The sequence below is a fragment of the Nyctibius grandis genome, chromosome 7 (assembly GCF_013368605.1).
Source record: "Nyctibius grandis isolate bNycGra1 chromosome 7, bNycGra1.pri, whole genome shotgun sequence".
NCBI classification, from domain to species: domain Eukaryota; kingdom Metazoa; phylum Chordata; class Aves; order Nyctibiiformes; family Nyctibiidae; genus Nyctibius; species Nyctibius grandis.
The window spans coordinates 48,115,472-48,142,262 of NC_090664.1; the positions used below are offsets into that span (position 1 = coordinate 48,115,472).

At 39.9% G+C, this 26,791-nt stretch overlaps 1 protein-coding gene across 5 annotated transcripts in view; it reads left to right on the forward strand.

Moving 5' to 3' along the window:
* The window catches only part of DIP2C (disco interacting protein 2 homolog C), a 334,890-nt gene that overhangs the window by 212,582 nt on the left and 95,517 nt on the right, over window positions 1-26,791 (forward strand). For 4 of the 5 annotated variants that reach the window (XM_068404523.1, XM_068404525.1, XM_068404526.1 and 1 more), the window contains 5 exons: window positions 4,871-5,002; window positions 6,344-6,463; window positions 7,393-7,590; window positions 18,374-18,465; window positions 22,381-22,491. In XM_068404523.1, coding sequence (XP_068260624.1) covers window positions 4,871-5,002; window positions 6,344-6,463; window positions 7,393-7,590; window positions 18,374-18,465; window positions 22,381-22,491 — 653 coding nt within the window. The remainder of the gene's footprint in view (window positions 1-4,870; window positions 5,003-6,343; window positions 6,464-7,392; window positions 7,591-18,373; window positions 18,466-22,380; window positions 22,492-26,791) is intronic. The other variant, XM_068404524.1, reaches the window with a different exon arrangement.

The following is a 26,791-nucleotide window of genomic DNA, read 5'->3' on the forward strand; positions in this document are numbered from 1 at the left end:
AGCATTTATAGAGCTAAATTAAGATGGCAGTATTCTGCAGAAGAAGAAGAAGAATACTGCTTTTATTTGTTTTATTTTGCCTTGTTGTTGAGTGGAAAGGTCTCTCCTTTGAAGGAAGCAGTTAAGCTTACCTCAGTGTATACACATTTTTATTCATTCTGACAATAAGATACCTTAAAATGCATCTCTAGTTGGACAGTGGTTGTGATGTAGTAATGTAAAGGTCATTTGGATACAAAATAAGAGTGATATCTGCTAACAGATTGAGACTGTGAGCTTAAGGTTACCACAGTCGTTGTTGCTAAGATCACTGGAAATGTAAGAGAAGCTGCACAGATGATAACTATAAGATGTACTTCTTCATGGGTGAGCTGCTTTCTGTAAGAATTTGAAATTAAATAATTTCTTTTCAATCCGAGGAGGTGGATTTTGCATTTAAGTGTATTCTAACAGGTAATAGATTTGAAGTATTCCCACAGATAGCCTTGCTCTTTCAGAGGCGGTGTGTCAGTGATTGTAGATGAATAATCCTCTTTGGTAGGAGAGGAGGTGAGAGAGAGGAATAATTTTGTTCTCTGAAGCTCGTCAGCTGCTGGAAACAATTTGTTCTTGATCACAAAGAACAATATTCCCATAGCTTGATGTTCGGTTGGTCCAGGGAGTTGTTCTCCAGAGACAGATCAGCCTGCAAGAGACAAATCATCTGTAAATATGTAAGGACATACTGCCATACTCTGAAGATGCCAATTTTGATAAATACAGATTTAAGGGACAACAGGAAAGACCTTTAATGCTAGCCAGAACAAGCCCTCCATTCTGATATCCACTAGGATTTGACCTCCAGAGTGCATCACAGAATCAAAAGGAGATTTTTCCAGTTTAAGTACTGTGATGCAGCGCTGAGAGGGGATTTGATAAAAAGCTTTGTCTATAATATAATCAGAGTTCAGCTTTGTGGATAATTTTGATAATTTGCATAAGCTATTGTATGCTTTTAATGTTATACTGTTCATTTAATTTGGCTGTTGCTGCCCTTCTATTATGACCAACGTTCTAGTTTAGGATAGGTATCCTTTAAATATTTATTCTCAGCTTTAAGACACTCAGATGTTTGTGCTAAGCTTCAGGGAGAATCTCTAGTTTGGCATAAACATCATAATTGTGTTGGGTAATTCTTGAACTTAGAGGTCAAACCAGTGAAATCTGTAAAGAATATCTAATGTTCTGACCCATCTTTGGGTCAGTACTGTATGTATTTCTAAGGTCTTTAAGCTTTCATTTGTCCGTATTATATGTTTTTGGTCTATACATATATAAAAATCAAGGAGAGAAAGCACATCCCAAAGCTCAGAGAGCTCATGTAATGAAAATCACGCAGCGCTTACCTATGATTGTAAATTTATATAAAGAGTTAAACATCTCACTACAAAATTTTGATCCTGTAGGTGCATTTAATGTTTCTTTTATGTGCTTCAAATATGTTTCTGTTTGAAAATCAAAGGCCTCTATCCAAATTAAAGGCTACATAGATTTGTAATAAAGTAAATATAAAAACATGTGCCATTAGACATGACTGATAGTTTGACAACCTTAAAATTCTTATTTGTTCTGAGCGGGAATATTAACTTAAAATACAGGAGACTAGTTTAAAATACTCTCTGTCACCTGGACATCAATACCCAACTGATGGAAAAAGCCACAGCTCTGACTCTGGATTTCCCTTCCCTGACAACCAGAAAAGCCAGCTTGTTTGGAAGAAAAAGCTACATTTTCTTCAAATACAGTATTGGAGGGATGCTTTTTGAGTTCCTGGAGACTTTGCAAATACATGGTGCTTATGTATGCTTCCAAACTTCCACTGGAAAGTATTCTTCCACCTCTTTGCTTCTCCTCAGACATGGGGCTCTGTCAGTGAACACTCTATCCCTACATGAATGTGCTCTGCATTGTTGGTTCTTTCTGATTTTCATGAAATGGGATAAATTGTATCACTCAAGTGGCAGAAATGAAGAGAGCCTTAACTGGAAACAGCTGGTCTGTCTGTGATCTTCTAATGCAAGAATATTGGAAGAGATGGGAAGAGGAGGTGATGCAAATATGTATGTTTGATGGAGGAAATGCTTTGAAGTCATGCAGCTGTCACAGTTTGTACTTGTTAGTCAAGAGATGTGTCGGGATCATTATTCTTAACTAAACCTCAAACAGTGCTTCAAGTTACAAGACACAAGACCAGGCAGCTCTATACAGCTTATGTCCATAGTCTGAGCCTGGATTCACTGTTCTATACAAAAAAGGCTACATTTCACATAATATAATAATTATGTTTTTCTTTAGAAGTTATTCAGACCAAATTTTTGTCTGTATGACTTTCATTCCTCCAAGCGTGACTCTGAGAAGGGAACCAACTGAGCATTTGTAAATCTAGTGGATGAAACCTACAGCTGTAGATATTGCCATGATAAGACATCTGTTAAGCAGATACTATAAAGGAACACGACAAGACAACCCTTAATGTTCCTCTTCTGCTAGGTAAGGGTTCTTCTTAATGGAAATATAAATAGCAGATGGGCAGCCAGGGTGCTGAAAACCCACTCTTTGGCCAGCCAGTGGTGGCCACCTTGGAAACAGAATTTCTTTTAGGTAATTTCAAGTGCCAGTGCTGCTTGTTCAAAGGGAAACCCTTTTCCAAAAGAGCAGTAAGCTTCTTTCTCATGTTATTTCACCCTACTCAGCCACATACGTTACAAAGTAGTATTTGGTTTCAAGTGTATAGATCTGAAGGGAGAGCATCTCTGCTCTGTGGTGCTTTGGATCATGTATCTTCTCTCCCATGCATTAAAAAAAAAAAAAGTCATCTCAGTGCTAAAACCTGAAAGGAGATACTTTAACTCCAATTCAGTTTGACTTGTAAAGTCTGAAAGATGGAAATACTTCACTGGAAAGATGTAGACAATTATAGCTAACTTTAAAAATACTTTCTCATGTTACTAATAGCTGACTAAGTACAATTATTTTCTTAGTCATGTTCTCCTCTCCTATTTGCATAGCAAAACTGCATTATAAGTAAAAGATAAAAAGATAAACATCAGCATTTTTTAATTGACTTAGTTACTGGGTAATTCAATCATGATCTATAAAAAGCTCTTGCCACTTAGCAAGAAAGGGCAAAAATTGTGCTGAGTCTAAAATACTTGATCATGACAAGACATCTAAAATGAAGACATTATTCAAATAATTACCAGCATAAGCTTCATTGTCCAAGCTGTTGTACTTCAGTTGGTCACTTACAGCACAGTATAAGGTGTTTGTGTCAGTAAAATTATAACAATGGATGTGATCAGACTCTAAATGCTCAACTGGACATGTGTGGGATGCAAGATGTTTTTGAGTTGCACGATAAAAGGCATCTCATGTTTTCCTCAACCACATACTGTGGTTGAGTGATAAGGTTGAGTCCTCATGATGTTCATGAATATAAACATTAAATAACAACTACAGACATTAATATTATGTCTTAATTTTTCATGATGATTGTCCGTCAAATGCAACCTTCAAATGAGAAGTATGCAAAGTAGGCATCTAATATAGCATCCTGTTACTGTATGTGTAGCCACAAAAATCAGTTATCTGTGTTGATGGTGCATGAATTTGGGATTGAATTTACAAGAATTACAATGATCCAAAGTTCAAGACTCTTGAAAATGCTTTATAATTACATTCGAGGTGAAATTTACTGTAGAAGTCAGTGTTACAGTAGAGTTACGGCACCACAATGCGTATAGGGTAGATTTAATAAAAAGCACATCTTGAAAATGGTGTTGGAACAAGATGAAGTTTTTGCAGAATTTTTGCATTTTTAAAGACTCTTACCCTATTGTAAAATGGAGAGCATTCCTCCTCACTTCAGCAACAGCAGAATGAAGACCTGCCTTCTTTTGTATCTCAGAGGCTGCTGGGAATCATTAATGTCAATCGAGAGAGAAGTTGTTATTTCCTCATGGTATTTATCTCCATGTATTCTAATGCTGGTAAAAACCTGGAAAAAATTATGAGACAACCCATAAAAATAGTACAAATACGTAGGTAATACAGACTCAGACTTGAAAACATTGGAAAACAGACTGTGGTAGCGTGCTGAGTTATCAGGCTATGGAAGAGAAAGATTAGCTCTGTGGAATTGCTTCGCAGTGCTGGCATGAGTCAGACCAAATTGTGTTTGCCTTCTGGAAGTCAAGTCTTTGTTACGTGGAAGAACTGAAATAGCTCTGTCTAAAAATAGTAGACAAGCAAGTGTCCATGCAGACTGCAAAGTTCATGGTTCTTTACATTTTATTTCTTTCCCCTGGATTTCAACCCTGCTATCATTGATTTTTTTTTCTAATATAGGAACAAATTCCTTTCTTAACTAAAATTGGCATATTCAAAATACAGAGGTTGTAAAAGGGATGTGCATTGGCACTTGCAAGTGATTGACAACATGCTGTATTCTTTTTATTTAGAAAAACCGATGCAATAATCTATCAATCAGAAGTATGTTAGTATGGGTCTTTTCTATTTGAGGTTGTTCACAAGCTTTAACTTAGTATAAAATTAAATGTCAGTGGAGAACCTACAACCTAATTGTATCATTTTTTTAGCCTATTGCTTATATGATTGCAGATATACAGCCCCTCTTTTAATCAGTGGAAAATTTATTTATTAAAATCATGCTGTACATTATAGTTGTATACATTCATTTTGTGCATTAACTTTAACGCCTGTTCAGATGTTAGGAAAAATAAATCAAATGGTATCCTTTCCTCTCCCCTTTGCTTTTCTGCGCTTCAACACTAGAGGTACACGGTTAAACCTTTTAACTTATTTTTCACAGAAAATCATTCTGCCCCTCCAGATGTTACCACTTACACCTCAGAACACTCAATACAAGTAGAAAGACCACAAGGGTCAACGGCACGGGTGGCACCAAAATATGGAAACGCTGAACTTATGGAGACTGGTGATGGTACGTCACAAAGCAAAACTTTTTTTTTCATAACCTTTTTAGTGGTTAGTGTATGCGTCTGCTCTTTGTTTCTTCTGGGCATTTTTCACTTATAAACACGTACAATGTTGCAGCATCTTTACAGTCCTAAAATGAAGTGGTATAAATGAAGCCAACATAGAGAAATATTTCTTAATCAGCAGAGCTGATTCCCTGTAGAAATTGTTTGGCAAAAGAAGGCAGTGAATTTCTTTAGATCTGCTTTTCTCATGCTGCCTGGTTACAGCTAGTCTGCTTTTTAAATGGCAAAGAAAGTGACATGCTAGGATGGCTACATCTTGAAAAGTGACATGTTTGAAGTTTTATTTTCTGAGTATATTTTTTTTTGAGAAACAGTTATTTGTAAACCCTTTCTTATTTACTGCTCTTCTTTTCTAAAACTTACTAAACAGTATTTCAGCAGCGTGTGGAATTGTTGACCAAGTGTATCGCATCTAAAGTTAGCAGCTTCATCTCTAAAAACCACTTGGTCAAAGTTTTGGAGCCAACCTTATGGAAGGGTAGGAAGTTGAAATAACTGCAATGCAGTGACAGAAAGCTGTTAGTTCAGGAGCAGATGACATGAACATTGCAGAGGCTTTGCACTTGACTAGGAAAAAGGAAGAGGGAGGTGGTTGATGGGATTATATTATAAAAGTGCCCCTTGCCCCACACTCCTCTTCAGAATTGTGTTTTTCAAAGTGCTGTATGTGCAAGCACTCTCCCTTTGGAGATTGCTGGCTGGTGGGACTGGCTGTAGGGTTGTTCAGAGGATGCAGGGTCATGCTGAAGTAATACAAAGATGTGAACCACGTTTAAGACATGGACTAATGTCCACTACAGCGTAAAGAGCAACCCAGAATAAAGGATGGTGCAGATCCTATGACCCACACTCCTCACTGAGCTGTGGTCTAGACAGCTGTGGTCAGACGATGTTGGTTTGACCAGTGATCATGGGGAGAGCCAATGCCTGTCTTCTCACTGACCATTGGTAATGGCACCTAGAAGAGTTCTCTAAGGTTGCTGACATTTACTGTAAGGAGGGTTTTTTCACTCTGCTTCTCTCCCTTAGTCTGTGTGCTGTTTCCCCTCTAATTTTACAAGCTCACTCTGACATTGTTGTATTGTTTTTGTTTGAACTAGACGTCATTGTTCCTTTTTGCTGAAATGATCTTAATGTCTTAATGTTATACTTGAGTCACGGAATGGCATGAAACTGGTTGTGGTGGCCTTGCAGTCCTAGACTTTATCTTAATGCACTTAATGTCTGGTGGCGTTCGGCGTAGCGGTCGACTGATGTCTCCATTGATCCCTGTCCTGCAGGAGTACCAGTGAGCAGCAGAGTGTCAGCAAAGATTCAGCAGCTGGTCAATACACTAAAACGGCCCAAACGACCACCATTACGAGAGTTCTTTGTAGATGACTTTGAGGAATTGTTAGAAGGTAAAATGACTGTTTTTCAAAAGGTTTGGGGATCTCTTATTAAAACTCTGTAAAATGTTTTCTCACACATTGACTTTCTAGGAAGCTAAGTAAGCCCTTCCGGTACTGGCAAGTACCAAAAAGCATCGGTATTCAGTGGAATCTGCTTGTAGTGAGCTTGGACATAGCGCTGTAGAGTCGAAAGTCTCTCTTGTTTGCTCAGCTCCTGGTTCTGCTTGCAAAGAAATGACAGAAGAGAGTGGAGGGCAGCTTTGCTTTGAGAACATTCAGCTGTGGGTTACAGCCATTGCTGTTGAACACCAATATGAGAAAAACTGTCAGTGAGGGAGCTTGTTAAATGTTTTATACATCCCTTACGTTAACAGAGAATCATCGAAAAAATAAACTAAATGTAAGATAGAAACAAAGATAAAGTCAATAAATTGATTTTTTTTTTTAAGGAGGCCAGTGCTTTGAGAATTAAGATTTGCCAGGATGTGGAGTTTTAAATAGTTACAAGAAAGCACTGTAACAGAACATGACTTAAATCAGTCTGTTACTGATGACATGTTAAAGTACATTTTTTCAATAGTTCTGCAGTTCATCTCATTACTGCATTTTTGCCAGGAAAAAGTATTCTCCATCTCTCTTTAGGAATAAAGAAAGGTTGATTATGTAGAAGATAAATATATGCATGCTGCCTCAGCAGTTTCTTTCTCTGCTTGTGGAGCTAGTGTAAGGATAAGCATGTGCATTCCTAAGATGTTTCAGTTGCTTCATCTCTGTTAAAAGTTAATTATTGTGTTATATTTCTCTGTTGCTTCTCAATACCTTCTAACATGTTATTATTTTCAGGATATTTTGCAAAGATAACTTATTCTCTTGGTTACACAGGTGTACACAAGGTATAGAATTTACATGGTAACTGTATATCTTTTCATAATCATAAGTTCAACAGCCAGATCCAAACCAGCCAAAGCCAGAAGGAGCTCAGATGTTGGCTATGCGTGGGGAACAATTAGGTGTGGTTACAAATTGGCCTCCTTCTCTGGAAGCAGCTTTGCAGCGCTGGGGGACCATCTCACCGAAAGCTCCTTGCCTAACCACTATGGATACTAATGGAAAACCACTGTATATTCTCACTTACGGTGAGCACTCTTCAAACTCCTTGTGCTTTTATATATTGTATACAGTGGCTGTGTGTAAAAAGTGAAAAAAGCCCTTGATTATCTCCTCCATTTCTGAGTAAGGTAAGACAATTCTGAAGCTGTTGGTGTCTGAGTATGAATTGCTGAGATGTTATAGTATGATTTATTTCACAAAGAGGAAAAGATCTGAGTAGCTACACCCATGGAATCACAGATTATAAATAAAAACTACCTTTTAAATAGAAACACATCCTAGGGCAGATTGTCCTGAAGTTTAATGTCTATATCCATTGCCCTTGGATATTCCCCAGGCTTTGTTCTGCAAAAGCAGAACCTGGTATACAAAATTCACCAGCTTCCTGAAGAAGTTAAACCAGGATTTTTCCCGAGTTCTACTGACATTGTAGTAAGTGTGATTTGAATTATCCCTTCTGATACGTAGTTGTACAGCTAGCAAATTTACCCCCTTGAAATAGATTTGCCAGGATATATTTCAGTGTGATTTTTGGTATGTTGATATAGTTCAATGTGTACTGCCTGACGATCTATTGCAACCAAGAAAGGCCGAATAAAAATAAACATAAGGATATTGCTGACAAATAACTCCCGTATAGCTTCTAATTTTGAAATGTTCAGGGGACATTTGGGAGATGTTCAATGGAATTATTATGAATAACCGTCAGACTTTGAAAGCAAGTTGAAACATTTCCATATGCTATTGATATGGATATAAAAAATGATTTTGTTTTTTTTTATTTCTACCTTCTCAGGGACCTAGAGTTCTGTGCAGAGAATGTTTTTACATGCTGTGATATAGAGGTCTGTCTGTTCTGTTCAGTGCTGAATGCTCCTTTCCGTTCAGGAGTCAGACTGAGTGATGGTCCCTGGCCAAAAAGATGTCTGCTGCAAGTTTGGCATTGCAAATATAGTTAAAGGCTTTTAAAGCATAACAGAACCTTTGAAACTGAAGATCATGCATGAAACATTTTCCCTTCAGGTACCTTAGAGTTAAGGAGTTACTTAAATTAGAGGGCAAACATATGATTCACCATTGATCAATGTTTTTCTTCCTTAAGGACATTTACTTGGAACTAGAGAAGAATTTTAAAGTTTGCAATTACACATTTGCAGGAGAGCAATTAATATAATCTACTGAATGCCCTAAATAAATTGGACAGGAAAGGAAATGAAGATGTTAGTGAGAATCAGACCATTTTTCTGAATATGGGACTCTGTCCAGAGAGTCTGAGCATATGTCCTGCTTTGCCTGAAGGGCTGTGGGCTGAGCAAATCAACCTGAGGAACTCATCCACATGGCTCACGGAGCCACCTCGCCTGCTTCTCTGTCCTAAGCTAACCCTTTCCAAACCCCTCTTCTGAATTGTCCAAATACTGAGAAAAATGGGACTAAAATTCATGTTTTCATTACTTTCATTTGGCAGCACTCTAATATAGGATTTTTGCTGTTGCCTTTCAGTAGTTTCTTGAGGTCAGAAAAAATCAATTCTGTTATTTTCTTTTTTTTCCTTCTTTTTAGAGATAAAAGACATGACAAACCACAACATTTCATAAGAGATTTAGTGAATTCTTCTCTGCTAGCTAGATTTCAAGCTGACATTCTTCTTCATGGGAAATGTCCATTCACTGTACTTTAGCAGTTTTCTTTGCTTAAACAGCTTTTGAAATATGATTAACATTACAGCCACCTGCCATTTTATTGGTGACTTTATGAATTATTTTGCTTTAACTATTCCATCTTTCATGTCTGCAATATTTTCTAGCAATTGTGGGCATGGCATTTTTTAAAGTTGAACATTAATGAACATTAAGCCTTGAACTCAACAAAGACACTCTTATTCATGAAATTTTATCCCTGTGTGTAGTTCCACTGGCTCCGGTGGTAATAAACTTTTGAAAGATGAGCTTAACCCACAATCCTACCACATGGTATTAATGTGTTGCTTCATTTCCTTGTGTGCATGCTATGAGCAGATGACTAAAACTTTAAAATATCAACACTGAGGACTTTCAGTAGCCTCTGAGTTTGTATGTCACAGTTATTTTCAGGTTCTTTGCCAATTTAAGGAAACACCATTACCAGTGTTTTTCATATGTTCACTATTTTGACAATTATTCAAGAGTTTTAAGAGTAATTCTAAGTTTCTACAGGTTCAGTCTTTGACATGTTACCAACATGGTCACTGTGCACCTCTTCTTGAATATTTTACATCTGTTTACTGTTTCTGCTTCAGTCTCTTCTCACAGCCTCTTGTGTCTTCATGGAAATCCTCTTCATTCATCCTCCAACTTTCCATTTAAGACGTGGCTCCTACATGATGTCTTTTGATCCCCTATGTTTTCCATACACAGCATCTTCTCCAGTTTCTTGTATCTGGATGGATGAATCACAGGTTCGCCTGCTTATTCCAGACTTCTTTCCATCTTTCCCAGCTGGATTCCAGGGGTGTCTCTGTAGCTGTCAGCTAGGTCATAGCCCGTCTGAGTAAAAGTACTTGTTCCCTTAACACCAAGCATATTCATCTCCTCCTTTCTGGATCATTGTAGACAACATTGCCATCCTGCCCATCACTCAGGCTGTAACTTGAGTATCATACATGACCTGGCCATTTTTTTAGTTTTATACAGCCATTCTGTGTCCAAACCTCGCAGGTTATTTTGGGAACAAATCTTTTCAAATGCAGATCTTTTGCTGCATCTACACAGTGAAATCTCATCCCATCTGTCAGCTTAGTCTTGATTCTTACGGCAGGCTCTCTCTGGCCCTGAAAAACGCAGTGTTGGCCTGTTGCATCTATCCAGGATGCTTTCATACTTACCCTTGGTGGTCTCGCATGCTGAAAAGGAGCTCTCCGAGTCCACAAAATTCTTTCTCCAAAAACTTCCTCACAACTCTTTTGCTGTCCTGTCCAGTGACATCTGAGAGTGGTCAGACTGATGGCCAAGCTATGATACACCATGGCAGACAGCGGTACATTGGTGTCATACAACCACCTTGTGTGATTTACTGGAATGAATTTCCCTACCTAGTGGTGGCTGGTGTGGGTATGATACAGTTAGTGTGGATTTAAATGGTGAGTGCTTTAGCTCATGATGTGCTGTTGTGCCATAAGGGGAACTAGTTTAAAGAAGTTATTCTTTCATCTGTTGCTTAAACTCATCTTTGCCTTCCCATTCCTCTGCAGGAATTCATCTCATTTGTAATGCCTTGTATCTCCTGTGTCTTTTCCAGAATGCTTTTTGTCTTCATAGCGTGTTAGGACTGTTTTCCTCCCTGTGTCTCGGATTACTGTAGACAGAAGAAATGAATAACTGTGCTTCTTGTAGACTTGATCTTTTTTTTTAAGCAAGTTTTTGAAGTGGTTTGCCTCAGTTCTTAAAGTTCTTCTCAGTGCCCCAGTTGTAATCTTTATTTAATGTACTCAAAACTCTTAAACTCTTTCTAGTGAATGAAACACCATGAATATTACTTCTCAAATATTTTGTTCCTCTGGGAACTTGGTTAAGTGGAGAACATCTTAGTGAAGTTATTCACAATCCCTTTATAAATCAAATCACTGAATATGCATAAATTGAAATGTCTGAGATATGGGAAGGAAAGATGTCTTTATCGGGTTTTATGTAAGTCTGAACTCTGACTAGAAACCTAATATGTGCTTTGAGGAAAAGGAAGACAATTTCTGTCTCAGACAAAGTTAATCAGAGTAGTCAGGCACCCGGTTCTGGTATTGTCGATGTTAATAATGAAGCGCTTAGTGATTTCTTAGAGGAGAAACATGAACAAAGGACAATTAAATCCTATATAGTACTTATGCTACCATAGTTACTTTTCTTACTTAAAATTATTATTCTAAGAAGAATCAGAAAGGCTGAGGAAAAAGTTAAAAGCTGAAAGTAATTTGGGAATGAGTAAGTTTTGAGCTTGCTTATTGTAACCATTATTAAAAACAACAAAATGAGTACCAGTTAACTACATCTGATTCAAAGAATCTCATTTCCTTTATCTAACACTTTCTGTAATCAATTTTTTTTTAAAACCATTTTCAGTAGCTCTAATCTATTGTCTCGCATGTCAGAGGCCCACTGGAGAGAGCAAGGCTAGCAAAAAAGAGCTGAGAAGGCTCTCTGGATAGAGAAGTGCTTTTTCTTTATCCATTTAGATTCTGTGAAGAAAGAAATGCCTGAAAAATTACTTTTTTTTCAAATGGATTGCGTGTAAAAAAACTCACTGCAACTATAAACTTTTTGAGGCCAAAGTCATGCTGCCTTCGCAGAGGTGATGTAGCTTATACTGGACATACCCTGACATGGCTGAAACTTAATAACAGACCGAAAATAGCCAACCCCAAGCCGTGCTGCAGCTGGCGGGCAACCTGACCACCCGCATCCTTTTGCTGCAAGAATCTCCTAGGCCAAGAATTTCACAATTATCAGGAGGAGAGAGAGGGAATCGAGACTCTTCTGAGCAAGTGGCTCCATAACCAGACTGTCCTTATCTCTGAAATAACTCAGTGCTTTCAGAGGTATGGATAGTCATGGTTCAAGTCTCTAGGTAGATATCAATGTTATGATTGTTTAATACTTTAAACCTTTATTTCTTTAATAAAAAGACAGAAAATTACTTTAAAAAAATCTGTATTACAGTCTATGACTAAGACTGGAGTATCAAGCACTGTAATAGCAAGGTTACCTCTATTCTAAGTATGTCTGGAGTTTTATTCTCTGCAACAGAACATTTTTGTTCTTTTTCTCTTTTTTTCTCCTAAAAGACAACAGCTTCATTTGCTGCTCAGGATGGATCTAAAGAGTTTATGAAGAAAGGATTAACAGAGCAACAGAACTGTGACTATTATTTTGCAAAGCAGAAAAAGTGCCCCTTTACCTGCATAGCATTAGGAAGTTTGCCATTTACACCAGATTTAATAAATACTCTTGTTTCTATTTAATATAAGAAATGTCATACTGTGATACTGAGAAAATGAATATCTGACAAAATTATTTGCAGTTAAACTTTGGCAGTCTCACAGTTGCTGTTCACGGAGATTGGTAAGAGACCACTGGTTTGGCTTTGCTGAGTTAGTGCTGTGTGGTTCTGAAAAGTGTCCTGAAGATAAGGAAATTGATTGTGGTTTGTTTTCTCTCATGAGTTTTCTCCCTGATACAGCTTTTCTCTTACAACCTTCTTTACATTCAACACAAACATATAGTCCTTTTACAGATTTGCGAAGGAAGAGGAAGGGGATTTACTTGAGTGTCATGTGGAAAGCATCTAATTTTTGTTACCTGATCCCTTTTTGTGTGGTTTTTAAGACCTGGTCGTTTCTTTTACCCTCATAATGTGTTGCTCAACCAGATGAGACTGGCTATTAACTCACTCTGGTGTGCTAAATTTTAGTTGGTAAAAGATACTGCCCTCTGAATAGACTGTTAAAAAAAGAACAAGCCTTAATACAAGTGAAATGTAAAATATGTGGTTGCTGGTGTAGAGTTGCCACTATTCAACTAAATCAAAATTCCAGTGGGGAAAGAAAAGGGACTTGCCCCACACAGGTGTTAACAGTGTTTGTCACAGCTGCCAGAAAGTGAAGTGCTGGTTTCCATCCTGTCCTACCAAGAATGTCTGCACACACCATGTCTGCTGGATATGGCTCAGGTTCAGAGACGTAGCAGTACTTGCTGATACTTGCTGGGCAGCAGGAACACTGAGCTTAGTTTGCAAGTGTGTGAAGAGCGTTGAAGGCCTCCCTTCATAAACAGGCTGCTAGGGCATGCAAGTCTGGCAGTGGTGTTCTGGGCAAGCGACAGAAGTGGCTAAGGAAGATGCAGTTGTCTTTAGAAGAAGATTTATTTCAGTAAATGCTTAAGCAATTGTAAGTTAGGCAATGACAGATGCAGAGAAAAGCTTAATTTCTTACCATCTTGTGGAGTTATACAAGATCTTGGAAGGCAGCACCACAATTAGCAGCTTGGTAGGAGGTAGGAACAAGGTTGTAATTCGTAGTAGCAGCAAGGTGTGCGTTAACTGGATTTTGTTGGGTTTTTTGTTTTCCAAAATTAACTTGGGGAAACTCTTCTGTGGACACCTACCAGTCTGCTTTGTTTGGGAAATAGTTTTCTGACCTGAAAACTCAGGATAATTCAGGTACTTAAACATCTAGTGCGCTGTGTTACCCATGATGTGTGTGTGTGACTGGCAGACACAGCACAGGGTCTGCAGAGCCCAGGCCCCTTCTGGAGGGTACCCTTGTGCCTGAAACACCACTGGACACTCAAATCTGTCGCTAATGACTTACCTCTGTAGATAATTTACCAATTCTTAATTTTCAAGTGCATGAGAGTGGCTGCTCATGTATGGCTGGTGAGCAGATCAGAGCCTGGCAGGGACAATTAGGAACCTAATGAAGTTCAACAAAGGCAGGTGTAGGGACCTGCACCTAGGGAGAAATAACCCCATGTACCAGTACACATTGACAGTCGACCTGCTGGAAAACAGCTCTGCGGAGAAGGACCAGGGAGTTCTGGTGCACAAGTTCACCATGAGCCAACAATGTGCCCTTGTGGCCAACAAGGCCAATGGTATCGTGGGGTGCGTTAGGAAGAGTGTGGCCAACAGATCAAGCGAAGTTATCCTCCCTCTCTATACTGCCCTAGTGAGGCAACACCTAGAGTACTGTGTCCAGTTCTGGGCCCCCGAGTTCAAGAAAGATAAGGAACTACTGGAGAGAGTCCAGCGGAGGGCTACAAAGATGATCAGAGGACTGGAGCATCTCTCTCGAGAGGCTGAGGGAGCTGGGTCTGTTTAGCCTGGACAAGAGAAGACTGAGAGGGGATCTTATCAATGCTTACAAATACCTCAGGGGTGGGTGTCAAGGAGATGGGGCCAGACTCTTCTCAATGGTGCCCAGTGACAGGACAAGGGGCAACAGGCACAAACTGAAACACAGGAAGTTCTATCTGAATATGAGAAAAAACTTCTTTACTTTGAGGGTGACAGAGCACTGGAACAGGCTGCCCAGGGAGGCTGTGGAGTCTCCTTCTCTGGAGATATTCAAAACTCGCCTGGACACAACCCTGTGCAACATGCTCTAGGTGAACCTGCTTTGGCAGGGGTTTGGACGAGATGATCTCCAGAGGTCCCTTCCAACCCCAGCCGTTCTGTGATTCTGTGACAAATCTTGTCCCTGGTGAGGTAGGTAGAAGTGTTGTTCGAAAGGACCGTGCTGCAGCAGGGACGCAGGCAGGAAGGTGAAGAAGAGGAGGGCTCATGGGGCCTGGTCTTTACCTGGGGAAACAGCAGGGAAGCAGCAGTGCTGCTCGAGGTTCCTGCACCCAGCGGTGTTTCTCTGCCGGGCTGCAGGCAGGGCTGAGGGCAGCTCTCTGCTGCTGGGGCATGGCTGGAAGAAAGGAGCTCTGGCACTGAGCTGAAACACGCCTGGTCCACTCACTACTAAACGAAACTGTTGCTTAAGTTTCCTACATCTGCCCTTCTGTCTTCAAGCCAGCTTGTTAGAAGATTAATGGCAGTGTGTTTATCTGGGGAGGACCAGTGCTTCATTGCCCTCTGGCTGAGGACAACGGGGCGTATCCTCAGTGTTCCCAGATAGCCAGATTTTGGCTGTAGCCCGTGTAATGAAGATGTTTTACGCCGCACAAGTATCGCGATGGCTGTGAGCCCTGTCTCCGAGTGAAAGCCTTGGGTGAAGCACAGCTGGCCTCCTCGCCAAGGTCGCCCTCTCCCCCGCGCAGATGTGGCACCTTGCGGAGGTCATGGCAAGGTCACAGCATCGGGATTTGGGGGAGAGGTTTTAACAATCAGCTTTTTCCCAGCGACGTCTAATCTCTCAAGTTTGCAAAGGAAGAATTACACTGAATTGCAAGCTAGGCAGAAGCAAGGAAGGAAATACTTCAAAGATTTCCTTTATAACGTCCTCCGTTACTGAGGGCTTTTATCCTGCAGTCGTCGAGTCCTTTGTGTTTCTCAATGATGTTGTGGGGGCCAAACAGCCAAGGTGGCAAAATAATCGTAGAGTTCAGTCCACCTCTGGTCATAAGCTTGTGCCCCATCCAGCAGCCACAGATCTGGCCCTGATGATTCACACATTCCTGGCTCAAGCTTCTGGATTACCGCTCCTTTTGTAGCCCTTTTCTCATTTATTTTGTGTAACGCAGCTATATACCCTGGAAGAAAAATTACGGGCTTCCTATTGAACACGATCCAGTTCAAGATCTGCATGGACTTTGCCTGCCTGCGAGGGTGCTGTTGGAGCAGGGGCAGAGGCAGGCAGAGCCTGCAAGGGTCGGAGCGAACTTCTGGAGCTTCTAAGGGCCGCAGGAGAGACCGTGTGTTCCAGCTCCTTCCCAGCTGAATGCAAACTAGCTTCTTTGTTCCAGTTTTCACAGTTTCATACCCATACGCACATGCAGTTAGCTCAGCTAATTAACATAGTTGGTATTGCACCAGTAAATAGAGCAGGAAAGGGCTGTGGTGACAGAAAATTCAAGTATTTTCTGACCGTTAGAAAATATTACAGGCATTTTTTGTGCAGTTCAAGGTGTATTTAAACAGGAAGGTGAGGAATTAGGGAGGCAGCCTTATATGCTTCATGTTTCAGAAGCTGAAATAAAATTTTGTCAATGAAAGAGCATCATGATAAAATGTATTTAAAGACTTAATTCAAAGCTTTACTAGAAAGTACCCCTTTAAATTTTCTTGATCTTTGAGGTCACTTACTTTCTGCATTTACTCAGAACACTTACGTGGAGATAGATGATTGTACTGCGTACCTGGGTACTTCTGAAAGTATGCATCTAAATACCTTAATCTGAACAGCCCTTAGATTTTGAAGAAAATATTGTAAGATGGCACATTTAATAGATGAAAAATTAGTGTGAATATGTCACAAATGCAAATTTAAGACTTCTAACAGATTTAATCTCTATAGCTCAGACGGAACCTTTCACAGCAGCCCCTTGTGTCTCTCAGAAAAGGAATTAAAAATTCAGTGTTCATTTCAGGCTTGAAAGTGTTGTGTGTAAAGATGGTTCTTTCTTGCAATTCAGAACTTTTGCCAGGCTTTTGATATCCATTCTCCAATTTTCTGTGTCATTACTAATTGCTCTTTTAAGTTTGTTGCCACTGAAACTTTAATGTTGGAAACCTTTAAGAAACAGAATATTTGCTTTCTTAAGGCATCCTTGTTTTTATCCTACTCACTTGTCAAGTTCAAGTGTTGACTGTAGCAGCAGAGATGCTTTTAAAGTCTTTCTTTCCATCAAACACCAGTAGTTCTGCCATAGTGCTGTGAGGGTTAATGCTGCAGACATACTCCTGTATCCATGCTGAGTTTCCAGTGGAACAGAATAGAGTCATGTTTATTTCTGAGCATCGAGGCAGTTCAGCATGCAAATACTGGAGTAATTTTAAATAAATTAAAAACTTTGCAAAACATGGTTTGATGATACAATATTACCATTTTCGTAAGAAGTAATTGCATTTAGTACTTTCTCAGTAACAAGCAGCAGTGACCCTTTCAATTTTCCTTAAGAGGAAAAAAAAGAAAATCTGGCCTTCTCATTGTACGTTATATCAGATTTGCATATATATAATAATTCAATAGTATTGCATTTTCTAACCACGATGTGGAGGAACTTATTGTAACAACTGCTTGGCTTAGTTATAAATAGCAATACTGAATGTTTGGGAGCCTGAACTGCTGAACCCCATAGGTAATCTGTTGTCAGAACCTATTAGCATTTAAGTTATTAGTGGGCATGAATTGAAGATTTATTACTGTCAGACTGAATACTGCTTAAAGACAGTACCTAGAGACCAGCCAAGAACAAGGATTGTTACGCTCAGGATTGTTCAAAGGGAAGGAACAAGGTCTCTAAACAAAGGCAATCTGAAAGAGCTTGCATAGCTGGAAGATGCCAATCACTTAGGATTAAGGAAAAGCATGTAATGTGGCCAATGAGGTCTTGATGAGATAATTTTTTCTTTAAAAAATATCAGGGTGAGGTCTTGATAAGGATTAGCTAAGTGCGGAGATGGAGAAATGAAGCAAGGGAGACGAGAGATGGTTAAAAGGAAGGGTACCTGGGGCAAGTGACGTGAAACTGAGGGAAGGGAGGATATGGGAGCAGGTGAGATGAAAAAGACAAATTAAATGGAAGAAGGCCCAGAATTAAAAGTGAAATGGCAGACACATGGATGTGCTAAGGATGAGAGGGTCCCTGCTGCTTCAGTGTGCCCCTTTGGCTGCGGGGTGTTTTCTGTTTGTTGGAGTTTTTTTCCTTGTCTCTGCTTCGTGGGACTCCTTTCCTTGTTCCCTTGGTGGCTTGGGGTGAGAGAAGTGCCATCATGAAACCTGAGTAACACCTTCAGAGGTCAATCTGGGCTGAAATGCAGCTTGTCCGGCTTGCTACAGCTCGGGGTGGTACAATGATGTCTGGACTTGATGATGTTCCAGCCAGTTTTAACAGTTAACTTTTGGAGTCAAGATCAAATTTTCTGCAAAGTAAGAAACTTCTGCCGTAAAGAAAACTATTCTTACTTTTTTTTTTCTTAAAAATGCTGCTGTCTTGAAAAAAGAAGCTCAAAGAAAGCTTCTGATAAGTATTTAAATATTGCCACTAGTCCCAGTAGTGATGTCTACATAAATGTTCCTACTGTTTTCTTTCACTGCTCAGGTATTCTTTCTCTTTGATAATCTTGTAAAACATATGAAGAATTTTAAAATTAATTTCACAAATTTTCTGTTAATAGGCAAACTTTGGACCAGAAGTATGAAGGTTGCTTACAATATACTACATAAATTAGGCACAAAACAAGAACCAATGGTACGACCTGGAGACAGGGTGAGTATCTCAATGATTTTTAATTACTAATAATTCAGATATCATGTTGACAAAGAGAGGATGAGGTATTTGGGTTGCTCAGCGGAAATTAATTAAGTGAAATGTTGGGGGGGTGAAATCTGCCTTTTACTCAGAAAAAGACTGATCAGACAGATGTTTTGAATTGCACAATAAATAACCCGAGCTGGTACCTTCTGAATAGTAACTTGAAGTTGTGGCAACAGCAACAATAAACGTTCCCATGGAAAGTGATTTCTGGGCATAGAACAGCAGTCTGTTTAGCAAAAGCTTGCTTGTGGAGCCTGGAGGCATCATGTGGGTAAAAAACTTACTTACTAATGACTTTGTAGTTGTTGAGATGGTAGAAACAAGAGGACCATTGTGGAGGACAAAGACAAGTGAAGTAAGAACATTTTGGCAGCCAGTTAAATAAATAAATTACACTGACTGGTAACATGGAGAATATTTCCATTCCTGATTCCTGACTGATGCAGCTACTGCTAGAGGCTGAATCTAGTGAGTGGATAAAGTCCACAGAGAGCAAGGGTTACAGAGGTAACACTTGAAGTTGTTAAATGAAGTCAAGAACGTCCTTTGGTTTTGCTACTGACGTACTTACAAACCTGCCATTTCCTCTGTCAAGGCTGGCCGAGCCTGCTGCCCCTTTTCTCTGCCAGAACATGTATAGCAATTTCCACAGGTCCCATTCCAGTTTGGCTTTAAGCCGTGGAATGGAGATTCCAGAACAAGTTTGTCAGAAATGCAAATTTTAGTCCTGCCTTAGTGCTTAGAGTTGTGAGGGTGGGATTAAGTCTTCCTGCCCCAGGGTCTGATAGCAATTCTCAAACTGTTGGTTCCCTTGGTCCTCTTGTGCCACACATGAGAAACACATCTGTTTGCGTTACACATTTCTTAGGGCTACAAAAATGAGACCATGCAATAATGCTTCCGAAAAGAAGAAAAAAAATTTAAAAAATGAAACCTGACAGTCCTTCCTATGTTTCTTTTTGAAACAAATCATAAAAAATTTAACTAAAGGTTCTCTAGATCCTTAATCTAAATTGCTTCCTACAATGGCATTCAGCCAGGAGTAGGATCTGAAGAATCTCTTTTACTTGTTACACAAGTGTGTCTCTAAGCAACAGCAGAAGAAACAAGTTGTTCAAGTGTACATTTCAAAACAATCCACCCAGAAAGCTCCAAAAGGAATAAAATTCACATATGGGCAGTGTGCATCTCTCCCTATCTACTGTGTGGTAACTGCCCATCTTCGTATTCATTTGCTGCAGCAGCCACTGGCATCTCCTAGCATTAAGAAAGGATTTGTGGATAATTCAGGCTGATAGCTGGAAGTTTAGCTAGTGCAGGACACATAAAGAACAAATTGCAGCTCTTCTAAAATAAGTCTGCCTAGATTACAGTGAAACAAATGTTTATAGCTGAATGCTGAAAGCATATGCTTTGTGCTGTAAAAACATCTTGCCTGGCATCCCTGTGTAACAGAAACATGATCATTTGAAGCAACTTCATGTTGAAGATGAGGTGTTACTGTCCTTCTGATGTTCTAGGCTGTTATTCTGGCTGTTATCCCCCTGTTGTAATAACATAAAAGCTTTCTGACCTCTTTGAAGATGGCTTTTTATTTTAAGTAATGTATTTTGTGTGACAACAGTTAAAGGTAGTTTTTAAATACTAAATGAAATACAGACATATATTTCTGGTCTTTTCTAAATGAGAGTGTAAATGTTTCCTTATGTTAATATTATATAAAATTCAGAAAGGCTTTTTTTCCCTTTAAAACCATCTTCTGTCAATACAATCTCTATTTTTCGTAACTACCATTACATCACTCCTTACGTTCTTTGTCTGAGCCAAAAAATAGGTGAATGTGCCTGCATTTGATTCCCTGTTTCTGGTATTATTATAGTACACAACGAACTGCATTTGCCTTCTATAGTAACTTCAGAAGTTTAACCTTGTGTCACCCCAGACAGCTGCCTGGAAATTAAGCTTGCCCTCTGAAATATCTACTAGATGACCAGATTTTCATTTGGTAATATACACTCTGTGTTTTGTTTCCCTTCAGCCATATCCCTTTTTGCTTTTACATACATTATTTATTTATTTGGTACAGGTCTGTTAGTGATTAATGGTTTTTGGAGGGGAAGTTAACGCCTCATTCCCACTGGACTTCAGTGAGATTTTTTCACCTCTGTCAGTTCCTTTGCAGAGTTTCCCAGCCAAACCTTTGCTGTGTGTATGTAAACAAAGACCAACATAAAACTCAACAATCCTCAAAGTATCTTTTGGGATCTTTCACCATCTTTCAGATGTTTGCTGGGCTCAGCAAACTCTGCCATCCCCTCAGCCGCACCTAGCAAAATCCCTCCCTTTCCATTTCCCCTGAGGCTATGTAGGGTATGTGCATGGAGGATACATACAGTAAGCTCTGCACAGCCATCTCCAGCAGTTGGATTGTTTCATGTGCAAGCGTACAAAGTAGCAATGTATTTTCTCTGAAATTTCTCTAAACAGTTCTGAAGTTACAGTCTTCAGCTTAAAAACAGAGGTATTTTGGACCCACCAGGATAAGGTTGGTTAGATTTCTTCTAGTTTGAAGAAACCAAGTTAATCTGTGGGAGGTAACTATCTTTGAAGCCACATGAAATCACTGGAAACTCTTTTTAATCTCCAGTAACTGAACCTTGGAGCGTATATGAAAACATGATGATTTTACTTTGAGAGAGTGAAACTCAGAACTCCTATGGTTGTCAAAGCAGTCGAAACTCAGGAGTTATTAGGTAGTTTCAGCAAATTTTAAGATGCTGTAATAATACACTCTGATCCTGAGTGCAAGCCCAAAGGAATTAAATTCAAAGTCATTCGCCATGCCTTTTGCATGCCACTTCATTTGGCCGTGCAAGATAGTTACAAGCTGCATTAGAGCTGTTTTAAGACATGACCTGAGTAAATGCATCTGACTGAACCAAAACGTAGGCAGGATCTAGCCACTGAGGTCGTTCAGCAGTAAGTGAGAGCAGTAGTCTTCCCTGCCCTTGCAAGGAGTGTCATGAGCTCTCGAAGTTGCTGGATCCTCAGCAAGACCAGGCACTCTTGCCTCTCCTTCCCCTTTGCCCCTGGAGGGTCTAAGACAGTCTGCAGTGCCCACAGAAGTAAGCTGCACAGTTCAGCACATTGGGGGAGGAAGGGCACCCAGTGAACATACAGGTGATTTGCTATGATATTTTATCTTTTCTTGGCATTCTTTTGTCTAAATAGTTCCCTAGCCCTAGCCCTACAGCTGTGAAGTTTAACAAATCCAGGCCTAGGTTGGCATGCTATATGGTCAGCTCTGGATGTGACGTTTACTTCTCTAGATACCAGCTATTTGTGTTCTCTAAGTACACAGAACCTTCTACACTTGGGCAGCAGTCCAATCGTAAAGTGAAATTGTTACATGAGGCAGAACATAGGGAGACAAAATATAATGTGCTAACGATTGACATAATGGCATAGTAAGTCTGGGTAATCTGAATTGGTCACAGATCCACTCAGTTTTCGGTAACTTCAAGCAAATTATTAAATTAGAATGTAAATTTCTATTAATTCCGTTTACGTGGTTATTTAACATCTATAAAGCAATCAGTAAATTGACAACCAGATGAAAGGTATTGTCAACGTAGGAAACGATGCAGCATGAAAATATTTAACTCCATCATAAGTGAAAGTGTTCACAAAAGGAATATCTGTCAGAATAAATTCCTTCTGATTCTTCATTCATCTTTCATTAGGTATTTGAATAATTATCGTAGAAATGTTTCGGTAATCATCTCTCTCCAAAAGGAAGCATGGAAACTCCAATTATCATCTGAAACCTGGGATAAAACATTTTTAATATGCGTCTCTTTGTTTCAGGTAACACTCGTATTTCCTAACAATGATCCTGCTGCTTTCATGGTAGCATTTTATGGCTGCCTGCTTGCGGAAGTTGTCCCCGTCCCTATTGAAGTGCCACTTACAAGAAAGGTAGGGAACTGAATTTCTTCTCTATACTGCTTTTTAAAACTTATGTCAGAACAAGTCACAACTGAACATAGCTTTTGAGTGTGTTTTTGTGGTTAACTAGCTCTGAATCTGAGGATACAAAGATAGTGCTGTGTGGTGAGTTATATATAGTTCCTCCTTTTCTGTGATGGAAAATCTGAAGATTTGCTTGCAATTTCAGCAAATGCAGGTCTGTCTGGAAAAGGAGAGGAAAATTTTCCAAGAGAAGAGCTCTGCCAATCCTAGATGGATATCTTTGTAGCCTCTCAAAGCATTCTGGTGTTGGCCACTGACAAAGAATCATTGGCAACAACTGCTGATTTTCCACCTGTCCCTGCAACCCAAGCTATGTTATAATGCCACTAGTGCTGTATATGCTACTTCAAAGCAGTTATGGAAAAGCCTTCTCTTGTGTCTATATGTTCATATGTATCCCGAAGCTTCTGTCACCACGGTCATCTCTGCCAAGGGTGGCACTTGAACAAATTAAGTCTGGGAATACTTGCCGCGGAACATACATTCATAGAGAAAACTGACCATTGCTAATCAAAAGCCTTTCATATCCAGTGTTAGTTCAGAGATTCAACCATGTATCCTAGGGAAGTGTTAGTAGACAGATACAGCAGTTCCAGCCAGAAAGAATGCCTGAGGGCAGTGAGAGGAAGGGGCTCAGTGGTGTAGGTGAGTCACAGCTGGGAAGCTCACACTGGTGCTGCTGAGCTTGCATTTTTTCTGAGGATGTATGCCTTGAAGGCTGTAAATACAGCAAAATGCAAGGCTAAGTGTTGGGTCCTGCATTTGGGTCACAACAATCCCATGCACCACTACAGGCTTGGGGAAGAGTGGATGGAAAGCTGCCTGGCGGAAAAGGACCTCAGGGTGTTGATTGATGGCTGGCTGAATATGAGCCAGCAGTGTGCCCAAGTGGCCAAGAAGGCCAACAGCATCCTGGCTTGTATCAGAAATAGTGTGGCGAGCAGGACTAGGGCACGGATCGTCCTCCTGTACTCAGCACTGTTGAGGCCGCACCTTGAATACCGTGTTCAGTTTTGGGCCCCTCACTACAAGAAAGACATTGAGGTGCTGGAACGAGTCCAGAGAAGGGCAACAAAGCTGGTGAAGGGTCTAGAGCACAACTCTTACGAGGAGCAGCGAGTCCAGAGAAGGGCAACAAAGCTGGTGAAGGGTCTAGAGCACAACTGTTACGAGGAGCAGCTGAGGGAACTGGGATTGTTTAGAGAAAAGGAGGCTCAGGGGAGACCTTATCACTGTATTCAACTACCTGAAAGGAGGTTGTAGCGAGGAGCGTGTTGGTCTCTTCTCCCAAGTAACAAGTGATAGGACAAGAGGAAATAGCCTCAAGTTGTGCCAGGGGAGGTTTAGACTGGATATCAGGAAAAATTTCTTCACCAAAAGGGTTGTCAAACATTGGTACGGACTGCCCAGGAAAGTGGTGGAGTCACCATTCCGTGAGGTATTTAAAAGATGTGTAGATGTGGTGCTTAGGGACATGGGTTAGTGGTGGCCTTGGCAGTGCTGGATTAACAGTTGGACTTGATGATCTTAAAGATCCTTTCCAACCAAAACGATTCTATGGTTCTATGAAAATGTGTTTGTTCATTGCAAGTTCTTTTTGTCATATCTCCTTAATTTTACCATGGCTGGCTGCAATGCCTGTTGCAAGGTTCTCCCAAATATCTCCTTATATAAACTCTTTTTTATTAGCTAGCACTAATAATGCCTTACTTTAATTATTTGGTCTGGAATTGTCCACACAAAGTGTGTTCTTTAATCCTTAAAAGCTTTATTTTTTAAACGAAATCCTTTTGGAAAATGTTGACTGAAGCCATGAGGTGTTTCCAAGGAAAGGGCTGGGGAATTGTATTGCTTTGCTCACATTGTCACTTTTTCAGTTGTCAAGCGCTTTTCTTTGAAATGCGCTGGTGTCACAGCACCCTGGAGCAGAAGCTCCAATCTTTATTTCATGGACAGGTACCCTGCCTTTCAAATGAAAAGCCATGAAAACAAGTTTCTAAGCCCTCATAAAGGCTTTGCAGTTTGCACATCTCACATAGCAATTTAACAGCTAAAAATAGCTGGAGATTCCTTCCTAACAGAACATGTTTGAGCCTTCCTCATCCCTGAGAAGCTGAGTTGATCTCGTAGTTTCTCCATTATGTTCACACATGCCCTGGCCGACATCTGTGGTGGGCCCTTGCCATGGTGAAACCAGAAGCTGGCAGGGAGAGAAAGGGTGGTGGCTGGAGGAAGGGACGGTTTGCTGAACTGGTGAAGGAGTAGAGAGAGATGGGGGAAAGTGGCTGGATCAGACAACGGAAGGCCTTGATGCAGCTGAGCAGATGTGAGAGCAGCTGAGCAGAAGGAAGGACACTGGGAACCAAGGGAAAGAGGAGACAGGAGATGCCTCAGCCTAACTGGCTAGGACTGGAGGAAAGGTGCAGATGAGCTGGAAAGGCCGTACAAGAAGAGAGGATGGGACCTCAACCAGTCTACCTGCTTTGGGGAATAGAACTATGCTATTTTATTTGTAAAATGTTGTATTTGAGAGCACTGAGAGGTGGACATGACTATAGGTTGAAGATAATGGTTTTAGTAGAAATACAGCAAATTTTCATCGGGGTGTCACCATGCTTTCACAGGTGAGTGCAGTACCTTAAGACAGTTTGAGGCAGTTACATAATGTGGTGCATCATTTCAATATAAAACAGAGATTTTAAATGCATCAACAAAAAAAGGTGAGCAGACTATGTACGTTTTAAGATCATACAGAGTACTCACATGGATAAGTCTGCTTTCATTCTACAAAAAAAAAGCAGCAACATGGCTTTGAGGGATAAAAAATCTAATATGTCTTTCCCTGTTACTGTTTTCTGAAGTTTAATGACATTTTAAAGTACATCAATAGGTGTAAATTTGATTTATTTTGGAACATCTGATACCACATCCATCCGGTAAACTATAAAATCCAGCTGTCCAAGTAAATACTCTATGTCAAATTAATGACTTACCCTAATTCAGCTGAACCTCTTGGGGTTTTTCTTTTAAATATGTGTGTATATATGGATATATAAATATACACTTACACATGCATATCTATATATATTTACATAAAGGGATATCTACAGACTTACGCTGTTTAACTATTGCCAAGATCATTCCATAATGTTTAAATATCAATTTAATAAAACAAAGAGATGTCAGTCGTACAGTTAAAAAAGCAACATGATCTATGATCTATAAATAAAACTATGCAATGTCACAGCATATACTGTTGCAAATATTTTTGCATTTGTTTGTATGGAATGGGAACTGGAGTGGAAACAATGAGATGAAAATCGTGTTCTGAGTAGTCCCAGAAGGAATACCTCTGCTTGGTCAAATGGCAGCGGATTGCTCCTGGCATCCGTGGGAAGATGTCATTCGTGGCATCACACAATGGCCTAGGCTGTCCTTTTATGCTTTTCCATTATTTATTCTCTTTTCTACATGCTTCAGCACATTCTGGCAGTTAACATTTTTTGGTTTGCTTCTTGGAAGACAGAGATGTGAACTAACAAATAGGCTGACAATTCTATTATAGGCTAATACAGACCTACAGAATAACAAGTTGATATAAGATGGGCGATTTCAGTGAGTTATATTATGAGCACAGTTTTAATATTAAAAATTTGTTTTAGCAGCTTTAATACTGTTCTGCATTTTCATAAAGAAGAGTTTTTCACAGCTCTGTGCAAATTGTTTGTGCCTGGCAGTTTAAAATTGAACACTAATGTTTGCAGCCAGATAGCCTTTTGGCTTACATATTGTTCTGCAGGCATCTATATGTGTATGAAGGTAAAGGCTTTTCTTTTACCAGCCTGTAGACTTCATGTGCTTTCCTTTTCTTTATATCATGACTGTTTGGGGTTTTTTTAGATTTTTGCAGGGATTTTTTCTGGTTCATTATTAGGTGAGGGTCCATCTCTTCTTACTCTTTCGTTCTGTATCCTATCTTTGTGTTGGCAGAATACCTAGAATTAGCTGTACTTCCCCCAAGGACTGCAGGCAACGTGTCTGACGTGGCATCTGGGATGGATTGACTGAATTCCCAGCAACCACGCAGTGTTCTCCAGTTCAGATTTATTACAGAATCACAGAATCAACCAGGTTGGAAGAGACCTCAGGGATCATTGAGTCCAACCGTTGCCCTGACACCACCCTGTCAACTAGACCATGGCACTAAGTGCCATGTCCAGTCTTTTCTTAAACACATCCAGAGATG